The sequence below is a fragment of the Neoarius graeffei genome, chromosome 9 (assembly GCF_027579695.1).
Source record: "Neoarius graeffei isolate fNeoGra1 chromosome 9, fNeoGra1.pri, whole genome shotgun sequence".
In the NCBI taxonomy this organism is placed as follows: Eukaryota; Metazoa; Chordata; class Actinopteri; order Siluriformes; family Ariidae; genus Neoarius; species Neoarius graeffei.
In genome coordinates this window covers 399,076-426,619 of record NC_083577.1, presented here as the reverse complement: position 1 = coordinate 426,619, position 27,544 = coordinate 399,076, and the positions used below count along the sequence as shown (strand labels likewise).

The window sequence follows — 27,544 nt, the reverse complement described above, 5'->3', positions numbered from 1 at the left end:
CTCAGGTAAGAAATATAATGCCACTCCATGATGCAGTAAACCTAGTTCATGCTTTTTTTTACCTCCAGGTTGGATTACTGTGATGCCTGACTGTCTGAATGTTCTAACAGGTGCATAAACAAGCTCCAGCGAGAGTCCTTACTACAACTAGAAGATATGACCACATCACCCCTATCTTATCCACACTGCACTGGCTCCCAATCACATTTCACACTGATTATAAACTACTACTATTTAACTATAAAGCACTAAATGTGCTTTATCTCGCGCCACAGTACCTGACTATATTTCTGCTCCTTTATGACTCACCACAATGACTTAGATCAGAAGCTGCAGGCTATCTGCTGGTACCTCAAATAGTTAAGACTCCAGCAGAGGGACGGCCTTCTCTCACAAATCCCCACAGTTATGGAACAGCCTTCCAAGTAGTGTTCAGGTCTCAGACACAGTCTCAGTGTTTAAGTCTTGGCTGAAAATATATTTGTTTAGTGAAGCCTTTTTGAACAGCTATTTATTACATAAAGTAGCAGATCTGGAGGGTTCTTGGCCAGAGAGTGTTTTGAAGTGCCCTTGAGCAAGGCACCTAAACCCCAACTGCTCCACAGGCTGCTCTGGGTATGTTGTACGTTGATCTGTGAAATGCCTGTAATGTAATGTAATGTAATGGTAAAATGGGATGTTTGGATGCCCCCCCTTACACATTCACTCAGGTTTGTTGATGGTAGAGTGGCCTTATGTGCATTTTATGTACCACGGTGCCCTCAAGTCTCTGTTACGTTCTGACTCTCCCTTTTAGTTATGCCGTCATATTTAGTCTTGCTGGAGTCCCCACTTGCACTCAGCACACAATGTACACTGTTCGTAACCATTACATGACAGTGAGCATACTTAAAAATCTGCGTTCTCTCTCTCTCTCATGCTACACATGCCACTCCTGAGACACCAGTGATGCTGATCTGATGCGTTACTTCTGGCTGGAGTTCTCATCACTTCACTCCTGTGGAGGATGACCTCATATGGACAGCCTAAAGATCCACTTAGAAGATAGATTTGGAGAATTAATACAAACAGTTTTGCTCCGATGGCTCAGGACTGCAGTTGCCATGAACAGTTTTGTACTCAAGTCTCAATCGCAGTTGATAACTTCAACAAAATAGGCTTCATGCCAAAGCTACAATGAATTTCCTGGTTACACAATCATTCCTTTTCACTCTATTGGACACAGTTATAGAAGTGAGGTATTTATAGTCACACTGTCTGTTATCACCCAAATGAGGATGGGTTCCCTCAAGGTTTCTTCCTTTTGTCGTCTCAGGAGTCGTCACTGTCACCTCAGGTTTGCTCAGTTGGCATAAATTTATCTCATCTCATCCCATCTCATCTCATTATCTCTAGCCGCTTTATCCTTCTACAGGGTCGCAGGCGAGCTGGATCCTATCCCAGCTGACTACGGGCGAAAGGCGGGGTTCACCCTGGACAAGTCGCCAGGTCATCACAGGGCTGACACATAGACACAGACAACCATTCACACTCACATTCACACCTACGCTCAATTTAGAGTCACCAGTTAACCTAACCTGCATGTCTTTGGACTGTGGGGGAAACCGGAGCACCCGGAGGAAACCCACGCGGACAGAAAGGCCCTCGCTGGCCCCGGGGCTCGATCCCAGGACCTTCTTGCTGTGAGGCGACAGTGCTAACCACTACACCACCGTGCCGCCCGCATAAATTTATATCTTGCATTTATATAGTTCTGTAAAGTTGCTTTGCGACAGTGTCTATTGTTAAAAGTGCGATACAAATAAAATTGAACTGAATGTAAAGCCAGGATGCTGCAGCAACTCAACAATCTGACAACACTGTAAGTGACACTGTCATGTGATGTTGTGGGGGCGGAGCTTCATGATGCTTCTTGAGCCTTTATGATGTTTCCATATTAGCTTACAGAAAGTCCTCAGAGTATTTGAATTCAGCTAAGACCATTCATCATGCTCACTGTTATATTAATGGCTCTGTGGCTTTCACTTGGTGAGTTTTGATTTTTTTTAATTAAAAAAAATTATGTGTTGAATTAATGATTAATTAGTCTGTGTGGTGTTAAAAACAGCAGAATGTGGGTCTGACTTGTGTAGTTCTGGCTTTACAGTAAAAACTCCATTTTGTTATACTGTAGGCAGTTCTGCTGATGATTTTGAGAATTTTTTTGGCAGGAATCTCTCTTTCTCTCTGAATATTTATAAAGGGATTATATTGATGCCGCATGTTGTATAATAGTATCATAAAACAGTAAAACAGTTTTATTATACTGAAGACAAATGAAGTCATAAGTTCCATAATTTGCATGCTCTTCGAACCTAATTTAATGAATTATCTTTTAAACCTTTTCCACATGTTAAGAATAACTAGTAAGAAGCAGTTAAGAAACAAAGCAAAAAGAAAAAAAGGAGAAATAACATGAGATCATGGGATGATCAGTAAATCAACACAGATTTGCCTAATTCAAAATAAAATATCCATACAGAGAATAATTATGGAAAAACACACCAGTTTCCCACAGTTTTTCTCCCAGCTCTTTTTGGAGCCATATGGAGTAAGTCACCTGTTGGAGAAGGTGTAGTTGTTGAACAATATTGACAAGGAAGCCAACAGTAGGGCAATTTTTCTCAAGCCAGTATTATGTAATGGCTTTTTTACTTGCGGCCAACACTGTCTTTTGGAGGAAAGTGTCATCTTTATCCATCAGCAATATGTCCAAGATAGAGGAATATGAAAGTTGTACTGATATTAAAACCCCAATTTTTTTAAAATGGTTGTTGCCATTTCCTTCCAGAAAGTCTGAATATAGGAACAAGACCAGAAAACATGAGCATTCAACCTTTTTTTCCTGATTCAGTTTTTACTTTTCACAACTGTCCTACAATGTACACATTTTTGTCAAGAATAATATACCATCAATAGTCGTAAAGAAAAAAAAATACAGCTTACACAGAAACACAGTGGTTAGAAAAATAGGGGAAACATGTGGAATTCCACTAATTATTCACAAGTATAAACAAACACAGTGGCCCCCATTTACCAATCTAGCACAGAAACCAGATCTAAGTGTAGAAATCAGAATATAACAGTGTTCATGTGTGATTTGTGAAACATTCCTGTCCTGCCAATCATGGCATAAGAATGATAAACGTGGTGTCTGAAAACCATCATCATTTAAATATCACACCCCTAAATATTCTCGGTTTAGAGGCTGTGCCCAAGACTTGGATTTATGGAGAGGCATGATACGTTCAAGAAGAAACATTTCTACACCCTCCAAATAGAAGCGCAAATGTCCATTTGAACAAATTATTTCTATTTGGCAGCCAGAAAAGTAGCATCATAGAAAGTCAGAAAAATGCAGTATTGAAATCACTGCTGTGGTCAACAGCATTGCCATCAACAGTTGAAATCCAGCTGTTTCATTATTTAAATTATATATCCATGAGATGTATAGCCTATGTTCTGCCCATAATAATCAGGATATAATACAGTGGTGCTTGAAAGTTTGTGAACCCTTTAGAATTTTCTATATTTCTGCATAAATATGACCAAAAACATCATCAGATTTTCACACAAGTCCTAAAAGTAGATAAAGAGAACCCAGTTAAACAAATGAGACAAAAATATTATACTTGGCCATTTATTTATTGAGGAAAATGATCCAATGTTACATATCTGTGAGTGGCAAAAGTATGTGAACCTTTGTTTTCAGTATCTGGTGTGACCCCCTTGTGCAGCAATAACTGCAACTAAACGTTTGCGGTAACTGTTGATCAGTCCTGCACACCGGCTTGGAGGAATTTTAGCCCGTTCCTCCGTACAGAACAGCTTCAACTCTGGGATGTTGGTGGGTTTCCTCACATGAACTGCTCACTTCAGGTCCTTCCACAACATTTCCATTGGATTAAGGTCAGGACTTTGACTTGGCCATTCCAAAACATTCACTTTATTCTTCTTTAACCATTCTTTGGTAGAACAACTTGTGCGCTTAGGGTCGTTGTCTTGCTGCATGACCCACCTTCTCTTGAGATTCAGTTCATGGATAGATGTCCTGATATTTTCCTTTAGAATTTGCTGGTATAATTCAGAATTCATTGTTCCATCAATGATGGCAAGCCGTCCTGGCCCAGATGCAACAAAACAGGCCCAAACCATGATACTACCACCACCATGTTTCACAGATGGGATAAGGGTCTTATGCTGGAATGCAGTGTTTTCCTTTCTCCAAACATAATGCTTCTCATTTAAACCAAAAAGTTCTATTTTGGTCTCATCCGTCCACAAAACATTTTTCCAATAGCCTTCTGGCTTGTCCACGTGATCTTTAGTAAACTGCAGATGAGCAAAAATGTTCTTTTTGGAGAGCAGTGGCTTTCTCCTTGCAACCCTGCCATACACACCATTGTTGTTCAGTGTTCTCCTGATGGTGGACTCATGAACATTAACATTAGCCAATGTGAGAGAGGCCTTTCATTGCTTAGAAGTTACCCTGGGGTCCTTTGTGTCCTTGCCGACTGTTACCTGCCTTGCTCTTGGAGTGATCTTTGTTGGTCGCCCACTCCTGGGAGGGTAACAATGGTCTTGAATTTCCTCCATTTGTACACAATCTGTCTGACTGTGGATTGGTGGAGTCCAAACTCTTTAGAGATGGCTTTGTAACCTTTTCCAGCCTGATGAGCATCAACAACACTTTTTCTGAGGTCCTCAAAAATCTCCTTTGTTCGTGCCATGATACACTTCCACAAACATGTGTTGTGAAGATCAGACTTTGATAGATCCCTGTTCTTTAAATAAAACAGGGTGCCCACTCACACCTGATTGTCATCCCATTGATTGAAAACACCTGACTCTAATTTCACCTTCAAATTAACTGCTAATCCTAGAGGTTCACATACTTTTGCCACTCACAGATATGTAATATTGGATCATTTTCCTCAATAAATAAATGACCAAGTCTAATATTTTTGTCTCATTTGTTTAACTGGGTTCTCTTTATCTACTTTTAGGACTTGTGTGAAAATCTGATGATGTTTTAGGTCATATTTGTGCAGAAATATAGAAAATTCTAAAGGGCTCAAAAACTTTCAAGCACCACTGTAAATCAGGAGTTTCAATACGATAAGTTTCGGAGCCGTTTTGTTTATTATGGAATTAAATTTTAGTCGGTCTTGTGCGCTTTGAATAGAATGGGTAGCGCATACAGCTTTCTATGGCCCAGAAGCCATGCCTCCTTCTGTCGGACTGACGAGCACACAGGCCGTGCCTCCTTTAATAAGACTGGCAAAGAGGACAAGCCCATTTTATTGGGACTGACAAGCGAAATGGCGACGCCTCCTTTTACATGAAAGACAAGTACAGAGGCCACGCCTCATTCACTGTGACTGACTGAGACAGGTGCAGATGCTACACCTGCTTCAGTAAGTCTGATGGACAGAAGCCACACCTCCTTCACTGAGTCCAATAAACATGGGCCACGCCTCTTTCACCTTAGTCTGATAGTCAGAGGCCACACCTCTGAAGGTGGTGACTGAAGACACAAGAAAGTATATGGAGGGCAAAAAAAGTGACCCTATGTCAGGATTGATGCCCTATTCCCTATTTGCTACAAATGGCAATGCATTATGGGATTGCATGAGCACCTGTTCACCACTGCAAAAATGCAAAACGTCCACAATAGTGCAGTGTTGGTGTGGTGAAGAGGGTGCTGTTTTAGACACAAGTGTTAAAGCAAATTGATTTCATAAATGTCCTAAATATTAAAGCAGTAGTAATAGCAAGAAGAGATTTCTTGATTTTGTTGTTACTGAATTCCAAAAATTAGCTTGAAAAAGGCAGGTCTTTAGAATGATTCCTCTAACGGGGGGGACCCTTTGCTCTTCTCTCCCCCGCGAGTGGCTGAGATGCAAAATTATATGTTAAAGATGCAAGGAATTTGACTTTCTGCATGTCTGTGTCGATAGCAGTGTGGACTAAATGCCCCAACACAGTGATCCTCACTCCTGTGTATGTGTTTAGGTTAATGAGCCAGGGCAGTGCCAATGCAGCTGTACAGACGGACGGGCATAAGAAGCATGCAAAGAGGTATTCCTTCTGCAATGCCAAGGTATACAAGGATGCCCAGATGGAACACAAGGTCAAAACCTACCTGTCTCATCTCACACTGGAGCCCGATGAATTGAGCCTGCAGATACTGTCTGTCCAACACGAACCCCCCAGAAGTGCAGGTATGCCTCTGTTTGTATATTAAACCCATGACAGCTTGACCACCACACCGTGTTGATGCACTATACAGTCACATGAACATCTGCATCAGCTTGTAGGGCCAGTCTAGCTAACCTCGTGTTCCTCTAACAATGCCCAAAAGCTCAGGGGACAGGAAGAGGCCGGACACATCACCTATAGTGGCGTGAGCCGCGAAGCACCCACGCCAGTAATATAGTAATATTGCCGCTAGTGTGTGATCACTGGATTGAAAGAAAGCTTATTAAATAATAATTAATTAATTAATTAATTAATAATAGCAACATAATCCACTGTCAAGAGCATAGACATTGCTTTGCTGAAGAAAATAATGATAAATGGCATTAGGCTTAAATATGTATGGTGGCACATACAGCGATGATAATTTAGCCATAACATGCAAACAAGCTATTCTCAAATGTGGCTAATGAGTTGTTTATTGAATATGTTTTCTTTTATCTTTTCACTAGCAGATGAAGAGTGCAAGCCACTGAGGGACACGTGCAGAAAACTGAGGAGGAAGTTCTTCCCTTTCCTGCGAGTTCGAAATATGTTTGAGGGTTGGAGAAGACCAAGATCAGAGAGAACCAGCCAGCCTGAGAACAAGCCAGCCTGAGAGTCAATTTACTGTTTAGTCAATTTACTGTTTGTTTATTGTTTATTATACATCCCTTATTATACAAATATTGTACATAGTTTTCCATGGAATAAAAACATGCATTCTATTCCCTTCTAGCAGATTTCATTCATTTGGTTCGTTAGCATGCAATATTGTTAGCATATCGCTTATGTATTTCGTCACTCTACCCAATCGAGAATAAGCGTTGAATATGGTTTACGATACTGCATGGTTGTCAAGACAACATGACGTCACACATCGGAGCTGATGGGAATAATCCATGAGAAACTTTTATGCTGCGAATGCACAAAAGCATTTCTTTGTTTGCTGGGAAAGAGAGAGACACGTTGAACACAAGAAAGCCCACCAAAACTTCATTAAATATTCTTCACACATATTTACAAGAGAAAAACGTACCAACAAACATCGAAAACCTGGAAAAGAGAGTGTGTGTATGTCAGTGGTGAACCGTTACTATTAGAGCTGGGACTTCAGCTCAGCCAAAACTTAGCCAAACACCAAAAAAGCAACAGGACAAAGGATTTTGTAAGGGATTAGCGGCAGGCTACCAGGTCGCTCTGTTGTGTGTAGTTGTCAATGTTGATTTTAAAAGTAACTAAGTAAATTACAGGGGCGGCACGGTGGTGTCGTGGTTAGTACGGTCGCCTCACAGCAAGAAGGTTCTGGGTTTGACCCCAGCGGCCGGCGAGGGCCTTTCTGTGCGGAGTTTGCATGTTGTCCGCGTGGGTTTCCTCCGGGTGCTCCGGTTTCCCCCACAGTCCAAAGACATGCAGGTTAGGTTAACTGGTGACTCTAAATTGAGCGTAGGTGTGAATGTGAGTGTGAATGGTTGTCTGTGTCTATGTGTCAGCCCTGTGATGACCTGGCGACTTGTCCAGGGTGAACCCCGCCTTTCGCCCGTAGTCAGCTGGGATAGGATCCAGCTCGCCTGCGACCCTGTAGAACAGGATAAAGCAGTTACAGATAATGAGATGTGATGAGATGAGTCTTAAAAAGAGTGCCTCTTCCTCAAGTACTTTTCCTCCAACCCCAAGCACTACCAAAACATCTTCTGAACCAAAAGCTGATCAACTTATTTTATTAATTTTTACTAATTGTTACTACTTTTTATTACTTCTGAATATGCTCAAGTATGATCTCAGGACTTATTTCCTATTCCTTGGAAATGTTTAAGTACATCTAGTTATGCCAGGAAAGCTGACAGAGAGAGAGAGAGAGAGAGAGAGAGGGTGTGGACAGACACTCATTGAACACAGAGGTGGATAAAGTACCCAACTTCATGACTTAAGTCGAAGTACAGATACCGCTGGTCAAATGTTACTCCGATACAAGTCATACAGTCAAATTTTTACTCAAGTTAAAGTACTGGAGTTTACCCTTCCACATTTCTCTCTCTTACACCATATCTGCCCATCACGTTCTCATCTCCTCTGTTTCCCTCGCCAACATGTCCGTTGAAATGTGCTCCTATCAGCACACGCTCCTCCCTCGGTATACTTTCTACCACTTCATCCATCTTTTCCCAGAAAACCTCTTTCTCTTCATTCTCACATCCAACCTGTGGGGCACACACAACATTGATTACCACTCCTTGAAAATCCAACTTCATGCCTATCACTCTATCTGACTCCCTCTTCACATCGATCACACTGTTGACCAACTCTCCCCTCAAAACAATACCAACACTCTTTCCATCGACTCCATAATAAAACAACTTGCATCCACCTCCAATGTTCTTGGCCTCGCTTCCCTTCCACCTCGTCTCCTGCACACACAAAATGTCCAACTTCCTTCTTTCCATCTTGCCTGCTAACTCTCTCGCTCTGCCAGTCAATGTTCCCACATTCAGTGTTCCTACCCTCAATTCTAAGCTCCTTCCCTTCCATCTTTCGTGCTCTCTCCTAAAACGCCTCCCCCTTCTCTTTCTCCTTCTCCGTTTTGGTGCAATAGTAGCATACTTTCTACTGGCACCCTGTTGACCAACAGTACTGGAGGCGGCTGTGGTTAACCCGGGCCCCGGCCGATCCGGTATGGTATTTCTCTTTTCAATCTGCATGTTAGATTTGGCACTGTTTTATGCCGGATGCCCTTCCTGACGCAACCCTCTCCAATTTATCCGGGCTTGGGACCGGCACCAAGAGTACACTTCTGCACCCCCAGTGGCTGGATTTACTGGAGTACTTGCTTTTAAAAATACATTTTCTGTCAACACATTGCTCTGAAGTGGCCTACTGGATTTACTGACTAGCTTGTAGAACCTGTAGAATAAACGCCTAGTAGAATGTTACAAAATGAAACACAACTGAACTGACAAAAAAAAGAAAAGAAAAGCCATTGTCATTTTCATTTTTTTATTTTAACACTCCTACCCACCCCCACGAGGTGAAGTGGCCAAGTGGTTAGAGCTAGAGCCCTGCACTCCCGCGGGACTCGCGGGACCCGCCGCAAAGCAGTGCGGCGCGGGACAAATTTTGAAAGCTCATCGCGGGCGCGGGCGGGACCAGAAGTGCACATATGCGCGCGCGGGCGGGACCGGGAGTGCACATATACCGCGCGGGCGTGGGCGGTGATAAGCTGCAGTCCCGCTAACTAAAAACATGTTTGAAATAAAATGTATAAATTATTAATTTATGTCTATCATATTTAATTTGTGCTGGATATTTTATTTAGCATTAATAAAAACATTTTAAGATGCCTAAATTTGCAGAGAGAGTCAGATTGCCAGATTGAGTGAGGAATGGCATCTTAAATTTGCCACTGATCACCCTAACGGGAAATCCTTTGATCACTCTAATGACTCGCAGTTCACACCCAGCTAGCAAGAGAACCATGAGTGAAGTGATTTACTGCTTGCGTTAATCTATAACTCTGATCAGAGAGACAGGTTACACAGTGCCGGTAGGCTTGACTCAATGCTATCCCAGAAATCCTTCCTGTAATATGCAAATTTGGCTGTCCAATCAGAGGCGGCCAAATTTGCATATTACAGGAAGGATTTCTGGGATAGCATTGAGTCAAGCCTACCGTCACTGTGTAACCTGTCTCTCTGATTAGAGTTGTAGACTAACGCAAGCAGTAAATCAATTCACTTCTCTTACTAGCTCTGCTTTGCAAAAAAAGCTAAAAAAAAAAACAACCACACCATTGGTACAAAGCAAGCCCATTCACTTTTTTATGCTGATCAGAGAATTACAATGGTTTCTCATGTGATAAAAATGTGCGATTCGTGATAAAATATTTTAATCGCTTGACAGCACTAATTATTATTATTAGAGATACCACATGCTGAATTCAGGAACAAGGTAAATAATAACAAACGTGAACGTGAGCTGTAGATATTTATGCTCAAATCCACTCAAAGTAGGGGGCGGGGCACCATCATGCTGTGTCAAGACAAGAACTTTCCTGAGAAATAACGCGAACGTCTGCATCATGCGGGATTTGCGGGCGGGAGCGGGACAAAATGTGGCAGATCACAGAATCCAGGGACACATGTCGGCCCGGGGGCATTTTGAGTTATTGACAGATTCAGAAAGTACAGTTTCTAAGCTTTCCAATGATGCCTTCCATGTGGAGATCTGACAATATTTGAAGAATGTGTGGCCTTTTGAAAGTGTATACTTCTTAAAACAGGAAAGGGAGAAAATCGCCCTCAAAGTTTTCCATCTCAGCTACTCTGGGTGCAGGGCGGGCACATAATGGTGCTCATTTGCATGACATTAAGGAAAGCCCTACCCCCTAAGAGCTAGCATGATGCTACTTTCATGTAAACAAAGATCACCACGTCAATTTTCCTTCCATGCAAAGTATGCCCAACACAATTATGAAGTACAAAAATAAATCCTAAAGTATACTTTAACGTTTTGTGGTTGAAAAATTACTCACACCGTAAGAAAGAAAGATAGCACGATGATGACACAACTAACACAACACTAGTTTCATGTAAAGCCTCGGTCACAACCGGCCGTACAGTACGCGCTCCTACAGCCGGTCTACACGCAAAAAACGCAAGAAACATACGGAGAGCGCGCATGAAACGCACGAGAGCGCGCGTGTGATGTGCTGATTTTCGAGCCGCAGAGGCTCTTTGTCATGTCAAACAAACTCTACAGGTGTTTACGTTTTTTTCAGGTTGCAAGACAAACTTACGGCCAACGCGCGTCTTTCTCCGTGAACAAAAAAACCCCTGCAGCGATTTGGGAAACGCCAAAAATCACACGGCCAAAAAATCGTACATCCGGATGTGACCTAGGCTTAACCAAACCACAACACTCTCCGTTACATGCAAAAATAACCACACAGCCTTAGATTAATAAACTCACCCCATCAGAAAGAGAAACAGCGCCTTGCACACACCAATGCCTCCGATGGAATGTAATCCTAGAATGGTCCGTGTATCATCCGATCATTCAAGTATTCCATTCAATCTGGAAAACGAGGTTGCGTTTTTTTTTTGCTAGAAATGGTGATCTCCGATGTAAATACCGTGTGTCTGTTTGCTTCGCGGTGTTTCAGCTCCTCTGCACTCTGTTTAGTAGCTCATTCCATAGTGAAATCACACGCCTGTATGCAGTTAAGTAGCCATGCGCTCAACTTGTATCATACAGCTGAGTCGCGGAAAAAAAAACAATCAAATGACTTAAATCATCATGTGAATGGCCCATATGGTAATTTACCCACACCCCCCAGCAGGCTACAGTCCTGACAAAAACGAGACAATTTGCAACAAAAATGTATGCTTTTCCAACAAAACAATCTATTATCTGAAATACTGATTGCATTCTTCAAGATCTCAACTTGCACATGATGGAAAAAAACAAAAATCACAAATTAAAAAAAAAAATGCTTCTTTTGCAATTATCTCGGATTCGTTTCGGCCGACATGTGTCCCTGGATTCGGTGAGGGATCACAAATATGGCAGGCGCGGGCGGGAGCGGGACTGAAAATCATAATTCTTTGCGGGCGCGGGCGGGAGCGGGACTGCACAATGCGGGCGGGGGCGGGAGCGGGACTGAAAAATCCGGCCCGCGCAGACCTCTAGTTAGAGCACTTGACCAGAAAGCGAATGGTTCCCGGTTCGAGCCTCGTCTTGGACGGTGATCTGGGGCTCGCCTCCTGTCCACCCAGCAGTGAATGGGGACCTGGTGGAAACACTGGGGAAGTTAAAAAGGCGGCAAGGAAAGGAACTGGCCACCCTACCTCACCATGCCGTGGCCTAGACAGAGTGTGCTCTCTAACAGGCACTCCCCAACGTACGTACGAAAACGTATATGGGACTGACTTTGACCCACCCCCACAAAGCAGCATGGTAGTGTTCTGACAGCTCTGCAGTGTGTGCACACACATTATGTGTATATATGCATGTTAATCAGGAAGACAGTGGAATAGCTGTAAATGCAGCTTGCTCAGAAAATAAAAATGACAATCCAACCTGCTTAAAACCCAGGTCCGCACCTCGAGCTTAATAACTGCCCAACAGCAACACTGCTATAAGCAAGACAAAATTATAAAATCACAGCACTGCAAGCGTACTGGTAACAGTCTGATTACGTTAGTGCTAATTTACAACCAAACAGAATCATCAATAAGATGCTAGCTAGTTTTTCCCTTTGGCTGTAAAAGTAATAAATAAATAAATAAAAACATAGTAGCTATAGGAATTACTCAAGGTCACAAAAGCTGCAACGTTAACGTTACCAAAGACAGAAATGTGAATTCACAAAATGAACGCATGCTGTGTCATCATGGTGGTTTAACATTAAGCTAGCTAGTCAGTGAAGCTCCACCTGATGCTAGCAAACATTTTTCAAACTCCAAATCATATTGGGTCACTAACATTACTAGAAAAGAAAGATTTCTACATTGTTTATTTGGCTAGATTATGCTAAAACATATTTCTGAAAGGACTTCAGATAAGTTAACGTTATTCATGTTAGCATAACTGTGTATTTGCATGCTAACTAACAGTGTCCAAGTTAACTAGCTATGTGCTAACATTAGCCGTGGACAAGGCTATGGCAACTTGGTGGGCAAATCCATAGAAAGTCATTTGACTAACCAGACTGCACAGCTATTGCAATGTTATCGCTAGCTCTAAAAGCACAGACAACTTCACTGCAAGTTTTCTTTTGGAATAAAACGTTTACAGGCCTCAGTATGCTCTCACAGGTTGGACGGTGAGTTTTTATAGGCCGTGATGTGGTTCGTTTTCGGCAGACGAAGCAAACATTTAAAACAAAATGAATCTTTAATCCTTTCCCCAGAGCATTCTCCAGAAGAACCGCCTCCTTCTATTATACCATCAACTGATTGTGTTCAAATAACGCTGCTGAGAAATCACTGAACTTGATTTTATACAGTCTATGGACGGGACATGACCCTGTGATTACTGATAGGCTCTCAGTGTCACCTGCGGGGGAAAAACAATCACGTTTTATAAAGGTAAAGAAAAAAAAACATCCACATTCAAAGCTGCTTTATAGTAACGAGTAACAGGGACCTTGATAAAAATATAGTGGAGTGAAAAATAGGATATTTGTCTTGCAAATGTCGTGAAGTTAAAGTCCATCCATCCATCATCTGTAGCCGCTTTATCCTGTTCTACAGGGTCGCAGGCGAGCTGGATCCTATCCCAGCTGACTACGGGTGAAAGGCGGGGTTCACCCTGGACAAGTTGCCAGGTCATCACAGGGCTGACACATAGACACAGACAACCATTCACACTCACATTCACACCTACGCTCAATTTAGAGTCACCAGTTAACCTAACCTGCATGTCTTTGGACTGTGGGGGAAACCGGAGCACCCGGAGGAAACCCACGCGGACACGGGGAGAACATGCAAACTCCACACAGAAAGGCCCTCGCCGGCCACGGGGCTCGAACCCGGACCTTCTTGCTGTGAGGCGACAGCGCTAACCACTACACCACCGTGCCGCCCGGATCAGAAACTGAAGGGGAAAAAAATCACAGTGAAGGGGCGCGCTATGAAGACATGTAAGGAATATGGGTAAAGTTGAGAAAATAAAAGGAGATAATGAAAGGAAAAGAAAGTCAGGAGATACTTTTCTTGGGGCAAATTTGAGTGGATATGATGGTTTAACACAAGCCAAATACATGTTATGTGAGTGGTAAGATGGCAGCCAGATGGCTTCACTCATCTGTACAGTGGGGAACAGGCACTGAGCTCAATATAAAATCTGGAGAGCTCATAGCCCATTCCCCGCTGTAGAGACAAGTGAAGCCATCTGGCTGCCATCTTAACACTCACATCACGTGTATTTGGCTTGTGTTAAACCATCGTATCCGATCAAACACATACACACACACACACACACACACACAGTTATTGCCTGGGATTCCCCACTGAGGCTGAGTGCAGTGTGTTAGCACGAGCATGTAGCCTATGGGAAATGAATAGTGTGTTGGATTAGCACTAATCCCATGTTTTGGAAAATTGTAAATGTTGTCTTGGGCTCCTCTGGGGTGTCACCAATCCATGTGCAAAGTCTGGAGTATGTGCATCCAGCTGTGTTGAGTTGAACAGGTTTTAAATTGTCCCTAGGGGACAAATAAAGTGTTTTGATTTGAATTTGTTGGAAATTCCATACAGTTGCTTTAGTAGTGTGTATATAGAGATATATGAGTGACAGAGAGAGACTCCTCCCCCCAGTTCCGTATCGCTACGGAGACACTAATTGGTGTATATATTTGAACAAAGATCTAATTCTCTCTCATTAGTAGGATTTTCACTGCAACTGCAGGTGGTCTATCGGTTCCTTGGAGTGATTTTATTCGGATAAGTCTCAGTTTTCTTCTTCTTTCACCACAACTCTCTTCCTGAACACTCTTTCTCAGCTAGGTAGGGTCTCCATTGGCTCATGTCATGTGAAAAATGTTTTTTTCTTCAGTTTTGTGAACTAGTGCTCTATCAAATAGTCTGAAAAACCACCTCATCTGAGTGTAAAAACTTGAGTTTTTTTTAAAATTCATGTTTCTGTTACTCGTATTTTTAGTTTGCAATTTCAAATTTAATGGAAACACGGCTACTGATTAATAATACTGCCATGTTCTCTCTCTTTCTCCTCAGTTTGTGTGTATAGCGCAACAGGCCTACTGCTGCATCCTTAACCAAGTCGAGAACAAGATGGAGAAGGACAAGGAGGAAAGAAAAGTCATCATGGTTAAAGAATATCGCCAGCTCGATCACACCGACAACAGAAAAGGATGCATTGTCACCAGGGTGAGCTCAACAACAGCAAAAAAAAATCTTGTTAATGGTTCAACATGTCAGTTGTTCTTACACCTTATTCAGACAGGATTTACGCTCACTGGGTGACATCTGGACATTGGGAGACATTTTCCAGGAGCCTTACTAATTAAATTAAGGCAGAATGAGCTCGTTTATACAATACAGCTTTTCTTACAAACCAGAGTTTTTGTGTCATGTGCTTCCAAGTTTTACATTCAGTTGCAGTTAGTTCATTTCTAGAAGATGAAAAGTGACCTGATATTGAGGCACAGTGGCTTTAAGACACAAATACACTACCGTTCAAAAGTTTGGGGTCACTTTGAAATGCCCTTATTTTTGAAAGAAAAGCACTGTTCTTTTCAATGAAGATCACTTTAAACTAATCAGAAATCCACTCTATACATTGCTAATGTGGTAAATGACTATTCTAGCTGCAAATGTGTGGTTTTTGGTGCAATATCTCCATAGGTGTATAGAGGCCCATTTCCAGCAACTCTCACTCCAGTGTTCTAATGGTACAATGTGTTTGCTCATTGCCTCAGAAGGCTAATGGATGATTAGAAAACCCTTGTACAATCATGTTAGCACAGCTGAAAACAGTTGAGCTCTTTAGAGAAGCTATAAAACTGACCTTCCTTTGAGCAGATTGAGTTTCTGGAGCATCACATTTGTGGGGTCGATTAAATGCTCAAAATGGCCAGAAAAATGTCTCGACTATATTTTCTATTCATTTTACAACTTATGGTGGGAAATAAAAGTGTGACTTTTCATGGAAAACACAAAATTGTCTGGGTGACCCCTTGAACGGTAGTGTATACTTTTCACCATGCGCACTTGTGCTTGTGTAACTGCTGCAAAAGCAGTTGAGATGCTGCCATGTTTTACTGTAAGTTGTCACTAGGGGACAAATAAAGTGTTTTGATTTGAATTAAATTGGTTGGAAATTCCAGAAACTCTCAGGTGGTCATGTGATTTGCTGCTAGCACTTTGATTTCTATGTTGCCCAACTTCAAAAGGAAAGCGTCGAAGCACAATTGCCCAGCAACATTTCCCAAAAAGTTGCCCTGTGTATCGTCACCTTAAGAGGTTAATTCTCAACAATCTGGAAGAATACACAAGTGTGTGATTTGAGACTCGTCAATCCAGATTCGACTAAAATTACCCCCCCCCCCCCCCCACACACACACACATATATATAATTTGGTCTCCAATTTCCTCAGAGGAAACAAAGTGAACCAAAAATAAGATGGAATTTCCTCAGGAGCCGTTCGAACCCTGTGTGAACAGAGCCTTTGACTTTTTATCAACTTTGCTTTAAATGATACTGGGAGTGTTATTCGTCTTCACGTGGCAGATTTGTTAAGCTGAAGGATTCAGTGCTGAATCATACGATCGACAGTTTAGACTGAATTCCATAGATGTGTATCGAGCACATGCTGCAGTTGATTCTAGAGCATTAAAAATAATTTAAAAAATAATAATCGGCTGAACAGAGCACAGTGATGTCCGAGTCAGTCTGCAAACCAAACGCGTGAAGCCACTTGGCTGACTGCAGGAACAAGGAAAGGTCACTGAAACTAGCCACTTAAAATATCTTGACTCAGTAACAAAGCCAGATCTAATGGTTGTTCCATCCCACAGGGCACAACCGAGCGTCTCATCATGTACCTGGTGGAAAAGCACTCGGCGGTGGACCCCACCTATACTGAGGACTTCCTGCTCACCTACCGCACCTTCCTGCCCAGCCCCATGGTGGTGGGCAGGAAACTGTTGAAGTGGTTTCATGACCCCAGCCTCAGAGACAAGGTAAATATCAAGATGTCTTGTAGGCTCTTTGCAGCAAGAGGTCTTGTCCTTGGATACCACATAGCAACGCCATACTGGAGAGCAAGCTTTCTTTCAGGTAAATAAAACCCTCGAAAAGGTCAGGAACAAAAGTTTCAGCAGTTTATAGCACTTCATATCTTCCCCTTTCTTGAAGGATCGGCAAAATAATTTTCCAAGTTTAATTTAGGCTCATTTTTACAGGAAACATTTATTTTTATCATGAAGACATTGACTTTCAACGGACGGTGTTTGGATCTTTGTGGCTAAACGACATGGCCACTTCACAAGGTATATATGCACCAAAAAACACCTTGTAAAAGCACTTCTTTGAATTCTAACAGCTCAAATTGCTCCATAATAAAAGTTTTCTAGGTATATAGTTGTTTGTGTGAGGTTTGGCGACATCCTGAAGACATAAATGAACAATTTCCAGCGATGCTAACACGAAGCTCGGCTTCCCTCCTCCTCTCAGCTCTTTTTGTGTTTGTGTGACAGATAAAGGCTCTAATTTGAAAAAAATCTCATCAGAAATTTTCTGTAACCATGTGATTTTTACTGGCAACAAAATCCCCCAATCAACAGACTTCACTTTTATGAAGTTTAAATCTCACTTGGCTAGCTAGACGAGGATACTAGTAAACAATCCCGTTGCCATAGCAATGCGATTCCTGCCGTTGAAAAAGACCGCTTTTTCTCAGTGAATAAAAACAAACAAAACAAAAGCGTGCCACATAAAATGATCACTGAGCCACTGATGCGCTGTAATAAATACGCGTTTTCATCACACCAAATTGTTGGTTTCAAGATGTCACCAAACCTTACAAAAACAACTATATACCTAGAAAACTTATTATGGAGCTGCGCTGAGCAGCTTGAATTAAAATAAGTGCTTTTACAAGGTTTTATATATATATATCAGGGCTCGAAATTCTTTTTTTTTTCACCAGCCAGCCGGACTCGTTCCCTTCCAAAGTAACTCGCCAAACAGAAAATCAACTCGCCAAAATTTGTTCATGTATGAATTTTACTTCTGTCAAAAATAACGCAAAAGAGAGTCGTTCCCATTGTTCATGACTAATGTGCATTTATTTCAAGACCCGAGTATTTTGATACTGTTGTTAAATACATAAATGAGAACAACACAGAGCACCATAATATAATATCAACAAATAATAATATGTTGGAAAACTTGGCAACTTGGTGTGTGAGTATTGAAAACAAATATACTGACTATCATGACTATAGCACCCAAAATATGTCCAACATGCTTTCTGTATTTAACCATTTATGAGGGAGAAAGCATTAGGAGCTTCATATTGACTAGGAATCAACTTGAAAAAAATTAATCATTCCATAAAAATCATATCACAGCCGAGGCCGACCCTGCTCCCACGCTTGCTTATAAGTCCTTTGGCGTTTCTCCTCTTCAGACCGAGGTCGCTTTGTCCCCGTCTCTGGCGGTTTCTGTACACCTTTCAGAAAATTCCACATCGCAACGTAGCTTTGGCAGATGTAGATGTAAACAACAACAAAAACATGTGCTTAAATGGGCAATAATGTGGCCACATCTATTATAATGTGATGTGGCAGCGGGGGCGTGGCCAAGCGTCGGTCTGTGAATGGAGGGCGGAGTCAGGGAAGGTAAGTGGTGGAATCATTGCACCTGATGGGGATTAACCTGTGTTTGTGTGTCTTCCCCAGTGACCGCGCCCTTTAAAAGGAGAGGAGAGCAGAGAAAGGGAGCTCTCTCTCCCCAACCAGAACACGTGTGTGTGTGTGTGTGTGTGTGTGTGTGTGTGTGTGTGCGCGCGCGCGGGTGGGAAGCGATAAAAGGCTGAAAAGCTAGTAATAAATAGTTGATTGAGAACTCAGTTCTGGCCTGCCGTGCCTCTGTGCTCCACCCACCTGGTCCAATGCTACACGTGATTACCGCGATATTCAGCGAGATGTGTTATACGCATGCGCAGTAGTGAAAAAACCGACAGCCTGACTCGTACACGATATGATTCGGAATTCTTCGGTAGTTTCCGTCCTGCCGATAAACACACTGATTAACACAGACACGGCACACACTTAATATGTGGCGGCTTTAGTTGACGGTGTGTCTGAATCTTCGCTTCATATATATTTTTTATTTTCAACTAGCCAGCCGGGCTGCCTAGTGACAGGAACTACCCGCCAAATGAAAATTTAAGTTGCCTTGGGTGACCGGACCACCGCGAATTTCGAGCCCTGTATATATATATATATATATACATACACCTTGCGAAGTCAGCATGTTGTTCAGCCATTAAGATCCAAACACTGTCCGTTAAAAGTCCATGTCTTTGTGATAAAATTATTTTTTTTCCTGTAAAAATGAGGCCAAATTTAACTTGGGAAACTACTTTGACAATTCTTCTCAAAGAGGAGAGAGATTAAGCGCTATAAACTGCTGAAATGTTTGTACTTGACCTTGTCAAGGGTTTTGTTTACCTGAAAGCTTGCTCTGCAGTATGGCATAGCGATGTGGTATTCAAGCACGTGACCTCTAGCTGCGACGAGCCGATTGAATTTTATTCCAAAAACAGTTTCCATTTGAATAATAACAACGATAGTCAGGGTTCCCCCGGGTTCTGAAAAATATTCTCCACTTTTTTATTGAAAAATCAAGTCAAAGAAGTATTCTTCACTTTTTCTTATTTTTTTCTTCGCTTAGTCTGTAATTTTTCTTAGTTACTGACTTATCAAAGTGGACTTAATACAGGTTTATACCAATCAAACTGACACAATTCAAATATTTGTACAGATACAGCTCGGCCTCTCCATTACATATCAAATCTGGGCTTCACTCCAGCCTCTAATAAGAAAGAGTTGATTTTGGGCGCGCTGTGCACCATCAAGCTCGAATAAACCTCTTTAGTTTGAGCTTATTGAAGATTATTTTAAAGGGAATTATTCAAAAGAGGTATTAGGACTCCCCTTAGCCTTTAACTTCAACACAAAACTTGATTTACAGTTGAACAGAGTCGAGAAGGATCTTGGAACAACCAACAGTGAAGGAATCCAATTTTCCCGTTGATTTATAAACTGAACACAGAATGACACCACGTTTTTCATCATACGTTTGCCATGGGGACTCAACATGCCATGGCCCTGAAACACAGCTCCCTTCAGTTGCTTGCTGTCTGACAGCACCTTCACTTTTTTTTTATTTTTTTAACCATCTCCTGTATTATTAACACTGTCCCATGTGCTTGGGGACGGTCGGGGCTCTGAGTGAGCCTCCCCTGTGGCTGTTTCAGCCCTTAAATCATCTTCATTGTTTGAATAAGACCGTCCGAAAAACTTCATCAGCTTAGACTGCGCCATTGTTTGGTTCACACAGGGACAATTACGCCACCGCACCAGGCTGATTAAGATGCGCTGCGATTGGTCAAAGCTTGGTGCTCATTTCCATTAAGTGTAGTTGATTTTTATTGGTCACAAGGTCATTTTTATACTCTGGCTTTTCTAGAGAAGATGACTTATGATAATGATAAATACCTTTGTCACTGTGATGACTGCTAGTAATTTTCTCTTCATCACGGATGGAGGATGTTCGTCAATGACGAGTGTGACGAGCACCAGTGGGAACCCTGGATAGTGGACTTTTAAATTCCACTATATATTCTAACTTTGGGATGAATGCTCGTGTTCACAGGTTACACAGGTAGTCTTGCTGTGGGTCAACAAACACTTCAGTGACTTTGAGGGTGATCCTGAGATGATGCACTTTCTCACAGAATTTAAGAACAATCTAGAGAGACAGGTGAGTGCTGTTTATTTATTTTTTTTTTTTTTTAATGTACCTGTCAGTACAAATGATTTTTTTAAACAATGCTGTCCCTAACCCACTATAATCTCTTTGCTCTTGTGTGATGAAACAGAAAATGCTTGGCCACTTAACACTGTTAAACAGAGCTTGTGCTGCCAAAGCCAAGCTGCGCGTGGTGACTCTGACGAAGCCGTCACGCGAGACTCCTCTGGCCTTCAGTCTGCTCGGTGGCTCAGGGAAAGGCTGTCGCATCTTCATTGAGAATGTGGAGTCGGGTAGCAAAGCTGCAGAAGCAGGCCTCAGACGTGGAGATCAGGTACTTCTGATGATATCTTGCTTTGGCATGGTTAGGTGGAGCTATAAAGGTGGAACTGGTTCAAGGCAAGACGTCCATGGATCTGATCACCTTTACACATTCTGCATAGGAGTATGCTGTTATGAGTTATTATTCAGAAATATGCCAAAATAATCTCCTCCCCATAAAAAAAAATAATAATCAGCATTGGTGGCTTAGTGGTGAAGACTGTTGACTCTTTGGAAAACATGATGATCCATATCTCTGTACGTTTTCTCTGTGTTCCTCTTAGATCCTGGAGGTGAATGGGCAGAACTTTAAGAACGTACAGCTGTCCAAAGCAAATGAGATCCTGCGCAACAATACGCACCTCTCGATTACTGTGACAACAAATCTCTTGGGTAAGTTACACATCAAGCAAGCGCATCTACTGAGAAAGAAATTAGAAGATTGGAAAAAACCCAAAGGTTAAAACAGTCAGATTTATGGCTGACGGATCTCAGCCTGAGAATTAGTCCAAGATATGCGACTTCTAATTCAGGATTCTTTTATAGCCATCCAACAGTGTTGATGGGAATCTGCTTCATCTTTTTCTGGGATTCAACTTGACTAAAGCCAAAATTCAACATTAATAATCCATAATCAGTAAACTTTCATGCTTCATTAGGTTGTCATTCGTGCGAAAACTGCTCCAAGATCAGCACTCTAAGTATGAGTAATAATGAACGTATCTTGTATGATCAAACATAATTATTATGTAATTTTCTCTCAGTGTATAAGGAGCTTCTGGCTCAATCTGACCATGAGGAAGAGCTGGACAGGAGGAATGGGGCTCCACACATTCTCAAGAAGGCAAGCCATTGCTCTTTCCCAGATCCAGCTGTGGAGCAGGTGATGGATCTGGATCTGGACAAAGTGAGCAAGAAAGCCATGGCCAACACAGTGGGCGGGAGGAACAAGCTCAAGAAGATCTTTAGCAAGACAGTGACCAGTATTCTACCGCCCAAGCTGTACAAGTCAGTGTGGATATATATTCACGATATAATTAACAGTTATTCCACGAAATCGAGTTGACTATAAGCTATGTACAAGACTGAGTGGAATAACTGTTTTCTTCGATCCACATTCACTGGATTTTGAGAAAGAGAGCATTTTTATTTTTTGCGAATTCAATAAATAAAACTTTTATCTGAAATGTCCGACAAAATCATTTCCGCTTAGAATGTAAACATACCGGCGAAATGACAGTAACAATTTGTGAAAACTGCTAATAATAATCATTCTTGAAAAAAAAAAAGATTTGTTCTTACCATGAAATGCTTTTATTCCATATTTTCTTGCTTTTTTGCATTTTGGGGTTTTTGTTTTTGAGTAGTTTTTATTTTGTCCTCGGTTGGTTCAGCAACACGCACCGCCATTTTGTTTTTCTCTACTCACAGTATATGAGTTGATATCCTAGTAGTAGAGTAGCCAATCAGAGCACACGATTGCTCATATCCAGTGAATGTGGATAAAATAAAAGTGCACTCGTAATATAATGCACCATCACCGAGCTAAATGTCTAACCACGGTCTGTGCTGTGTTCTGCAGTGATGATGGTGTAGGTCAATCCCAGGACAACAGCATTGTCGAAATGACACGGTCAAAACAGGGAGGGGAGGTCGTGACTCAGGCCGTCCAGGAGTTTGCTCTGACCGCCGCACCTGAAGCTTATTCACCATGTGAGGTGTCTGTCACATCTGGGGGTGTAATCAAACAGCAGCAGCAGCTTCCTGAACAGCTCTCCAAACCGGCAGACAGACTCCAGCTCAGTGGCAGGTATGAGCTCAGATTAAACACACTCGCATGCAAAATGCTCAGCAGTTATGCATTTAATCTCTGTGTAACTAATATGTCCAATTTTGAACTATTTTATACCGCTGCACTGTTGAATCCTCAACTGATTTGTCAGAAGATGTCGATTAATTTTCTAACAGCAGACAACAGATTGAATATATTTATTATTACTTATTATTTTCCTATAACGGATCATCCCAAAGCAGAATGCACTATAAATAATGACATGAGGTGATATACTGACCTGGCAATCATAGACCTCTACCTTACGGCTGTATCTACCTCCAAATTTGCAGGTACTACCTGAAGAGCAACATGGAGACGGAGACATTGTGCTCAGACAAGGACACCCAGGAGCTTGAGAGAGTGAGTCAGATCAGCTTGCTGCAACTCAGCACTGTGGAAGTGGCCACACAGCTCTCCATGCGTGCCTTCGAGTTATTCTCTGCCATCGAGCCCACTGAGTACATCGATGACCTCTTCAAGTTGCGGTCACACCTCCCCGTACCTTCCAGCCTCAAGCTCTTCGAAGAGTCCATAAACCGAGAGACCTTCTGGGTGGCCACTGAGGTGCTGAGGGAGCCCGACCAGATGACGCGCATGAAGATCATTAAACACTTCATTAAGATCGCTCTGCACTGCCGCGAGTGCAAGAACTTCAACTCCATGTTTGCCATCATCAGGTGAGGAAAGAAGGATGAAAGCTTGCTATGCTCAATTCCCACATACCCCAGCATTTAAGATCCAAAGATTACCAATTGTTGTAAAGGCTATGTTTACAGATGTTAGTACAGGTTGGAGATCTGAGATGACCCATCAGTAGACTTTACACACCAGCTTCATCCATCCATTCGTGTTTTTCAGTGGTCTAAATCTGGCACCCGTGTCTAGACTGCAAGGAACTTGGGGGAAACTTCCTACTAAGTACGATAAGCTGTTTAATGACCTGCTGGATCTGTTCGACCCATCCAGAAACATGGCCAAGTACAGAAACGCTCTCAACAGCCAGAACCTGCAGCCGCCAATCATCCCGCTCTTCCCAGTTATCAAAAAAGACCTCACCTTCCTCCATGAGGGTAAGACAGAATGGATTCATTAGCAGATGTACTTCTACTATATTCTTCTGCTGTGAAATATTATGGACCGATCTGCAAAACCAAAACCGCAATTTAGATTTTTCTCAATTTATTCATTTAAAATATTATGAGGATGCAGTCCAGGTACAAGATGCAGAAAAGGATGGGATCTGATTCTAAGTTTCTTCAGAGTAAACTGATATCAATCCCAATATTTATGTAAAAATGCGCCATAATACAACTTCCTGTTTCACACTGCTTGATGGTAAGAAGTATCGCTTGAGCTTGAGACCTTCTAACCTCTCTTTAGGTAACAGTTCAAAAGTGGACGGCCTGGTGAACTTTGAGAAGCTGCGTATGATCGCTAAAGAGATCAGACACGTGGGTCAGATGGCCGCCGTCAACACGGACCCAGCGCTGATGTTCCGCACCAGGTGAGTGAGTTTGTTTAAACCTGAGTCAGGATAAAGTGTCTGGTTCTGTCCTCACTTTAGGCTGCACTTCACTGGAGAGTTTCTAGTGCACTTAGAGCACACTCGTATGTATGCCGGATGCAGAGAGTCATGCATTCACACACTAAAGGTTTCTGATTGGCTGCTGATGTTTTGTTGTATCATGCCCGAATAAATGTTCTTGTGTCTCTGTGGGCCTCTGGTGCTGCTCACCTTGGTACTCTTTCTCGTCATCTAAGCATATCTCCATCTCTTTGTCCCCCCAGTCTATTCATTTCTCTCTTCTCCTCTGTCTCCCATATCACTATTCACAGCTGTCCCTTACAGGAAGAAGAAGTGGAGGAGTTTGGGATAAATCTGGTGAGCTCTTGGTGACCCTTGGCCCCATGCCTACTCGCTCTCATGCACTCCTCCCTTCTCATCTTTAATTTCAGCTGCTTCCTCACCGTTTCTGCTTGTTCATATCTTATATAAATATTTATTTTCTTTTTTTTTTTTTTTGGGGGGGGGGACTCTATTTGAATGTGTCTCCTGCTCTGACGAGGTCGTCCTGGAGTGTGATGCAGTCACTTTTGCTAATCCGGGTCACTGATACAAACTCGCACATTCTTTAAGCATGAACTAATTCTGCACCAGCATGACTACATCATTCTGCATGATTAGATCAGATTATTTTTCAATCATCTGTTACAGAATAATAATCTGCCAGTGAGTTCATGATTCATCTCAGCAAAAGCGACAGGTTCGAACACGTTTAACCTCCAGCTGCACTACTCACCGGAGCCGCATGTTTTACCAGGTTTTATTTTCAGTGCTGTGTGAGTTTGCCGGTTTGTTTTAAGTTCACATTTTTGCGTGACTTGGACAAACTGTGTCTTGAAGGTGAAACCCACAGTAATTTATAAAACTGTAGGATGGATTATAAGTTTTAATGTGTATCATAGTATAAGTTGCAGGACCATTTTGAAGTGAAATGTACAGTCCTGTGCATCTCTCTTCCCGACATCAATGAACAGATACAGTAAATCAGGAGTTTCAATACGATAAGTTTCGGAGCCGTCTTGTTTATTATGGAATTAAATTTTAGTCGGTCTTGTGCGCTTTGAATAGAATGGGTGGCGCATACAGCTTTCTATGGCCCAGAAGCCATGCCTCCTTCTGTCGGACTGACGAGCACACAGGCCGTGCCTCCTTTAATAAGACTGGCAAAGAGGACAAGCCCATTTTATTGGGACTGACAAGCGAAATGGCGACGCCTCCTTTTACATGAAAGACAAGTACAGAGGCCACGCCTCATTCACTGTGACTGACTGAGACAGGTGCAGATGCTACACCTGCTTCAGTAAGTCTGATGGACAGAAGCCACACCCTCACTGAGTCCAATAAACATGGGCCACGCCTCTTTCACCTTAGTCTGATAGTCAGAGGCCACACCTCTGAAGGTGGTGACTGAAGACACAAGAAAGTATATGGAGGGCAAAAAAAGGGACCCTATGTCAGGATTGATGCCCTATTCCCTATTTGCTACAAATGGCAATGCATTGTGGGATTGCATGAGCACCTGTTCACCACTGCAAAAATGCAAAACGTCCACAATAGTGCAGTGTTGGTGTGGTGAAGAGGGTGCTGTTTTAGACACAAGTGTTAAAGCAAATTGATTTCATAAATGTCCTAAATATTAAAGCAGTAGTAATAGCAAGAAGAGATTTCTTGATTTTGTTGTTACTGAATTCCAAAAATTAGCTTGAAAAAGGCAGGTCTTTAGAATGATTCCTCTAACGGGGGGGACCCTTTGCTCTTCTCTTCCTCTCCCCCCCCCCCCCCCCCCCCCCCCCGAGTGGCTGAGATGCAAAATGATATGTTAAAGATGCAAGGAATTTGACTTTCTGCATGTCTGTGTCGATAGCAGTGTGGACTAAATGCCCCAACACAGTGATCCTCACGCCTGTGTATGTGTTTAGGTTAATGAGCCAGGGCAGTGCCAATGCAGCTGTACAGACGGACGGGCATAAGAAGCATGCAAAGAGGTATTCCTTCTGCAATGCCAAGGTATACAAGGATGCCCAGATGGAACACAAGGTCAAAACCTACCTGTCTCATCTCACACTGGAGCCCGATGAATTGAGCCTGCAGATACTGTCTGTCCAACACGAACCCCCCAGAAGTGCAGGTATGCCTCTGTTTGTATATTAAACCCATGACAGCTTGACCACCACACCGTGTTGATGCACTATACAGTCACATGAACATCTGCATCAGCTTGTAGGGCCAGTCTAGCTAACCTCGTGTTCCTCTAACAATGCCCAAAAGCTCAGGGGACAGGAAGAGGCCGGACACATCACCTATAGTGGCGTGAGCCGCGAAGCACCCACGCCAGTAATATAGTAATATTGCCGCTAGTGTGTGATCACTGGATTGAAAGAAAGTGTATTAAATAATAATTAATTAATTAATTAATAATAGCAACATAATCCACTGTCAAGAGCATAGACATTGCTTTGCTGAAGAAAATAATGATAAATGGCATTAGGCTTAAATATGTATGGTGGCACATACAGCGATGCTAATTTAGCCATAATAGTGTGTGATCACTGGATTGAAAGAAAGCTTATTGTATTCTATCATTTAAAATTAAAGAGTTTTGTTTGAAACAACTTGAAAGCAGTAGGGAGGAAAAAAGCGGACGAGCTCCAGGAGCGGTGGTTGGTTAGCTATTTCTAATTTTTCAGTTTTCTGTGAAAGTACACAGCTCTTGGCCATATTTACTGACGCAAAGTGCCAGCCTTTCCTGCCACAGACAAAAATCATTAACAGTCGCACTGTACTATACACACACAAACTCAGGAAGTCCTTCTGACACAATGTTGGTCCTAATCATTACCAAATAGCTACCAGTTCACTAAATAGGTTTTCTGTATAGGTTACAACATAATGATGTTGCCCAGTAAAATACCATTTGAGATCCAGCCACGAGTTACTCCAATAAATGCCTGTTCAAAATTGCTAACTGCTTGAGTAAATAGCTCTGAATTGAGCCTTGTGGCATTCCGCAATACACACAGTAAGTAAACAACAGAAACAAATAGGACAGC

The 27,544-nt window shown here is 42.2% G+C and overlaps 1 protein-coding gene across 1 annotated transcript; it reads left to right on the top strand.

Annotated features, from left to right (window-relative positions):
• The first annotated feature begins 1,829 nt into the window (after positions 1-1,829).
• On the top strand, positions 1,830-26,808 carry LOC132891406 (rap guanine nucleotide exchange factor 2-like). The gene is made up of 15 exons (XM_060928915.1): positions 1,830-1,861; positions 6,055-6,263; positions 6,750-6,820; positions 15,009-15,161; positions 16,812-16,976; positions 20,680-20,787; positions 20,906-21,109; positions 21,381-21,489; positions 21,861-22,104; positions 22,679-22,906; positions 23,221-23,607; positions 23,789-24,000; positions 24,311-24,434; positions 26,414-26,613; positions 26,744-26,808. Exons 1-15 carry the CDS (start codon positions 1,830-1,832, stop codon positions 26,806-26,808), a joined length of 2,511 nt encoding a protein of 836 aa, XP_060784898.1.
• Positions 26,809-27,544: the final 736 nt, after the last annotated feature.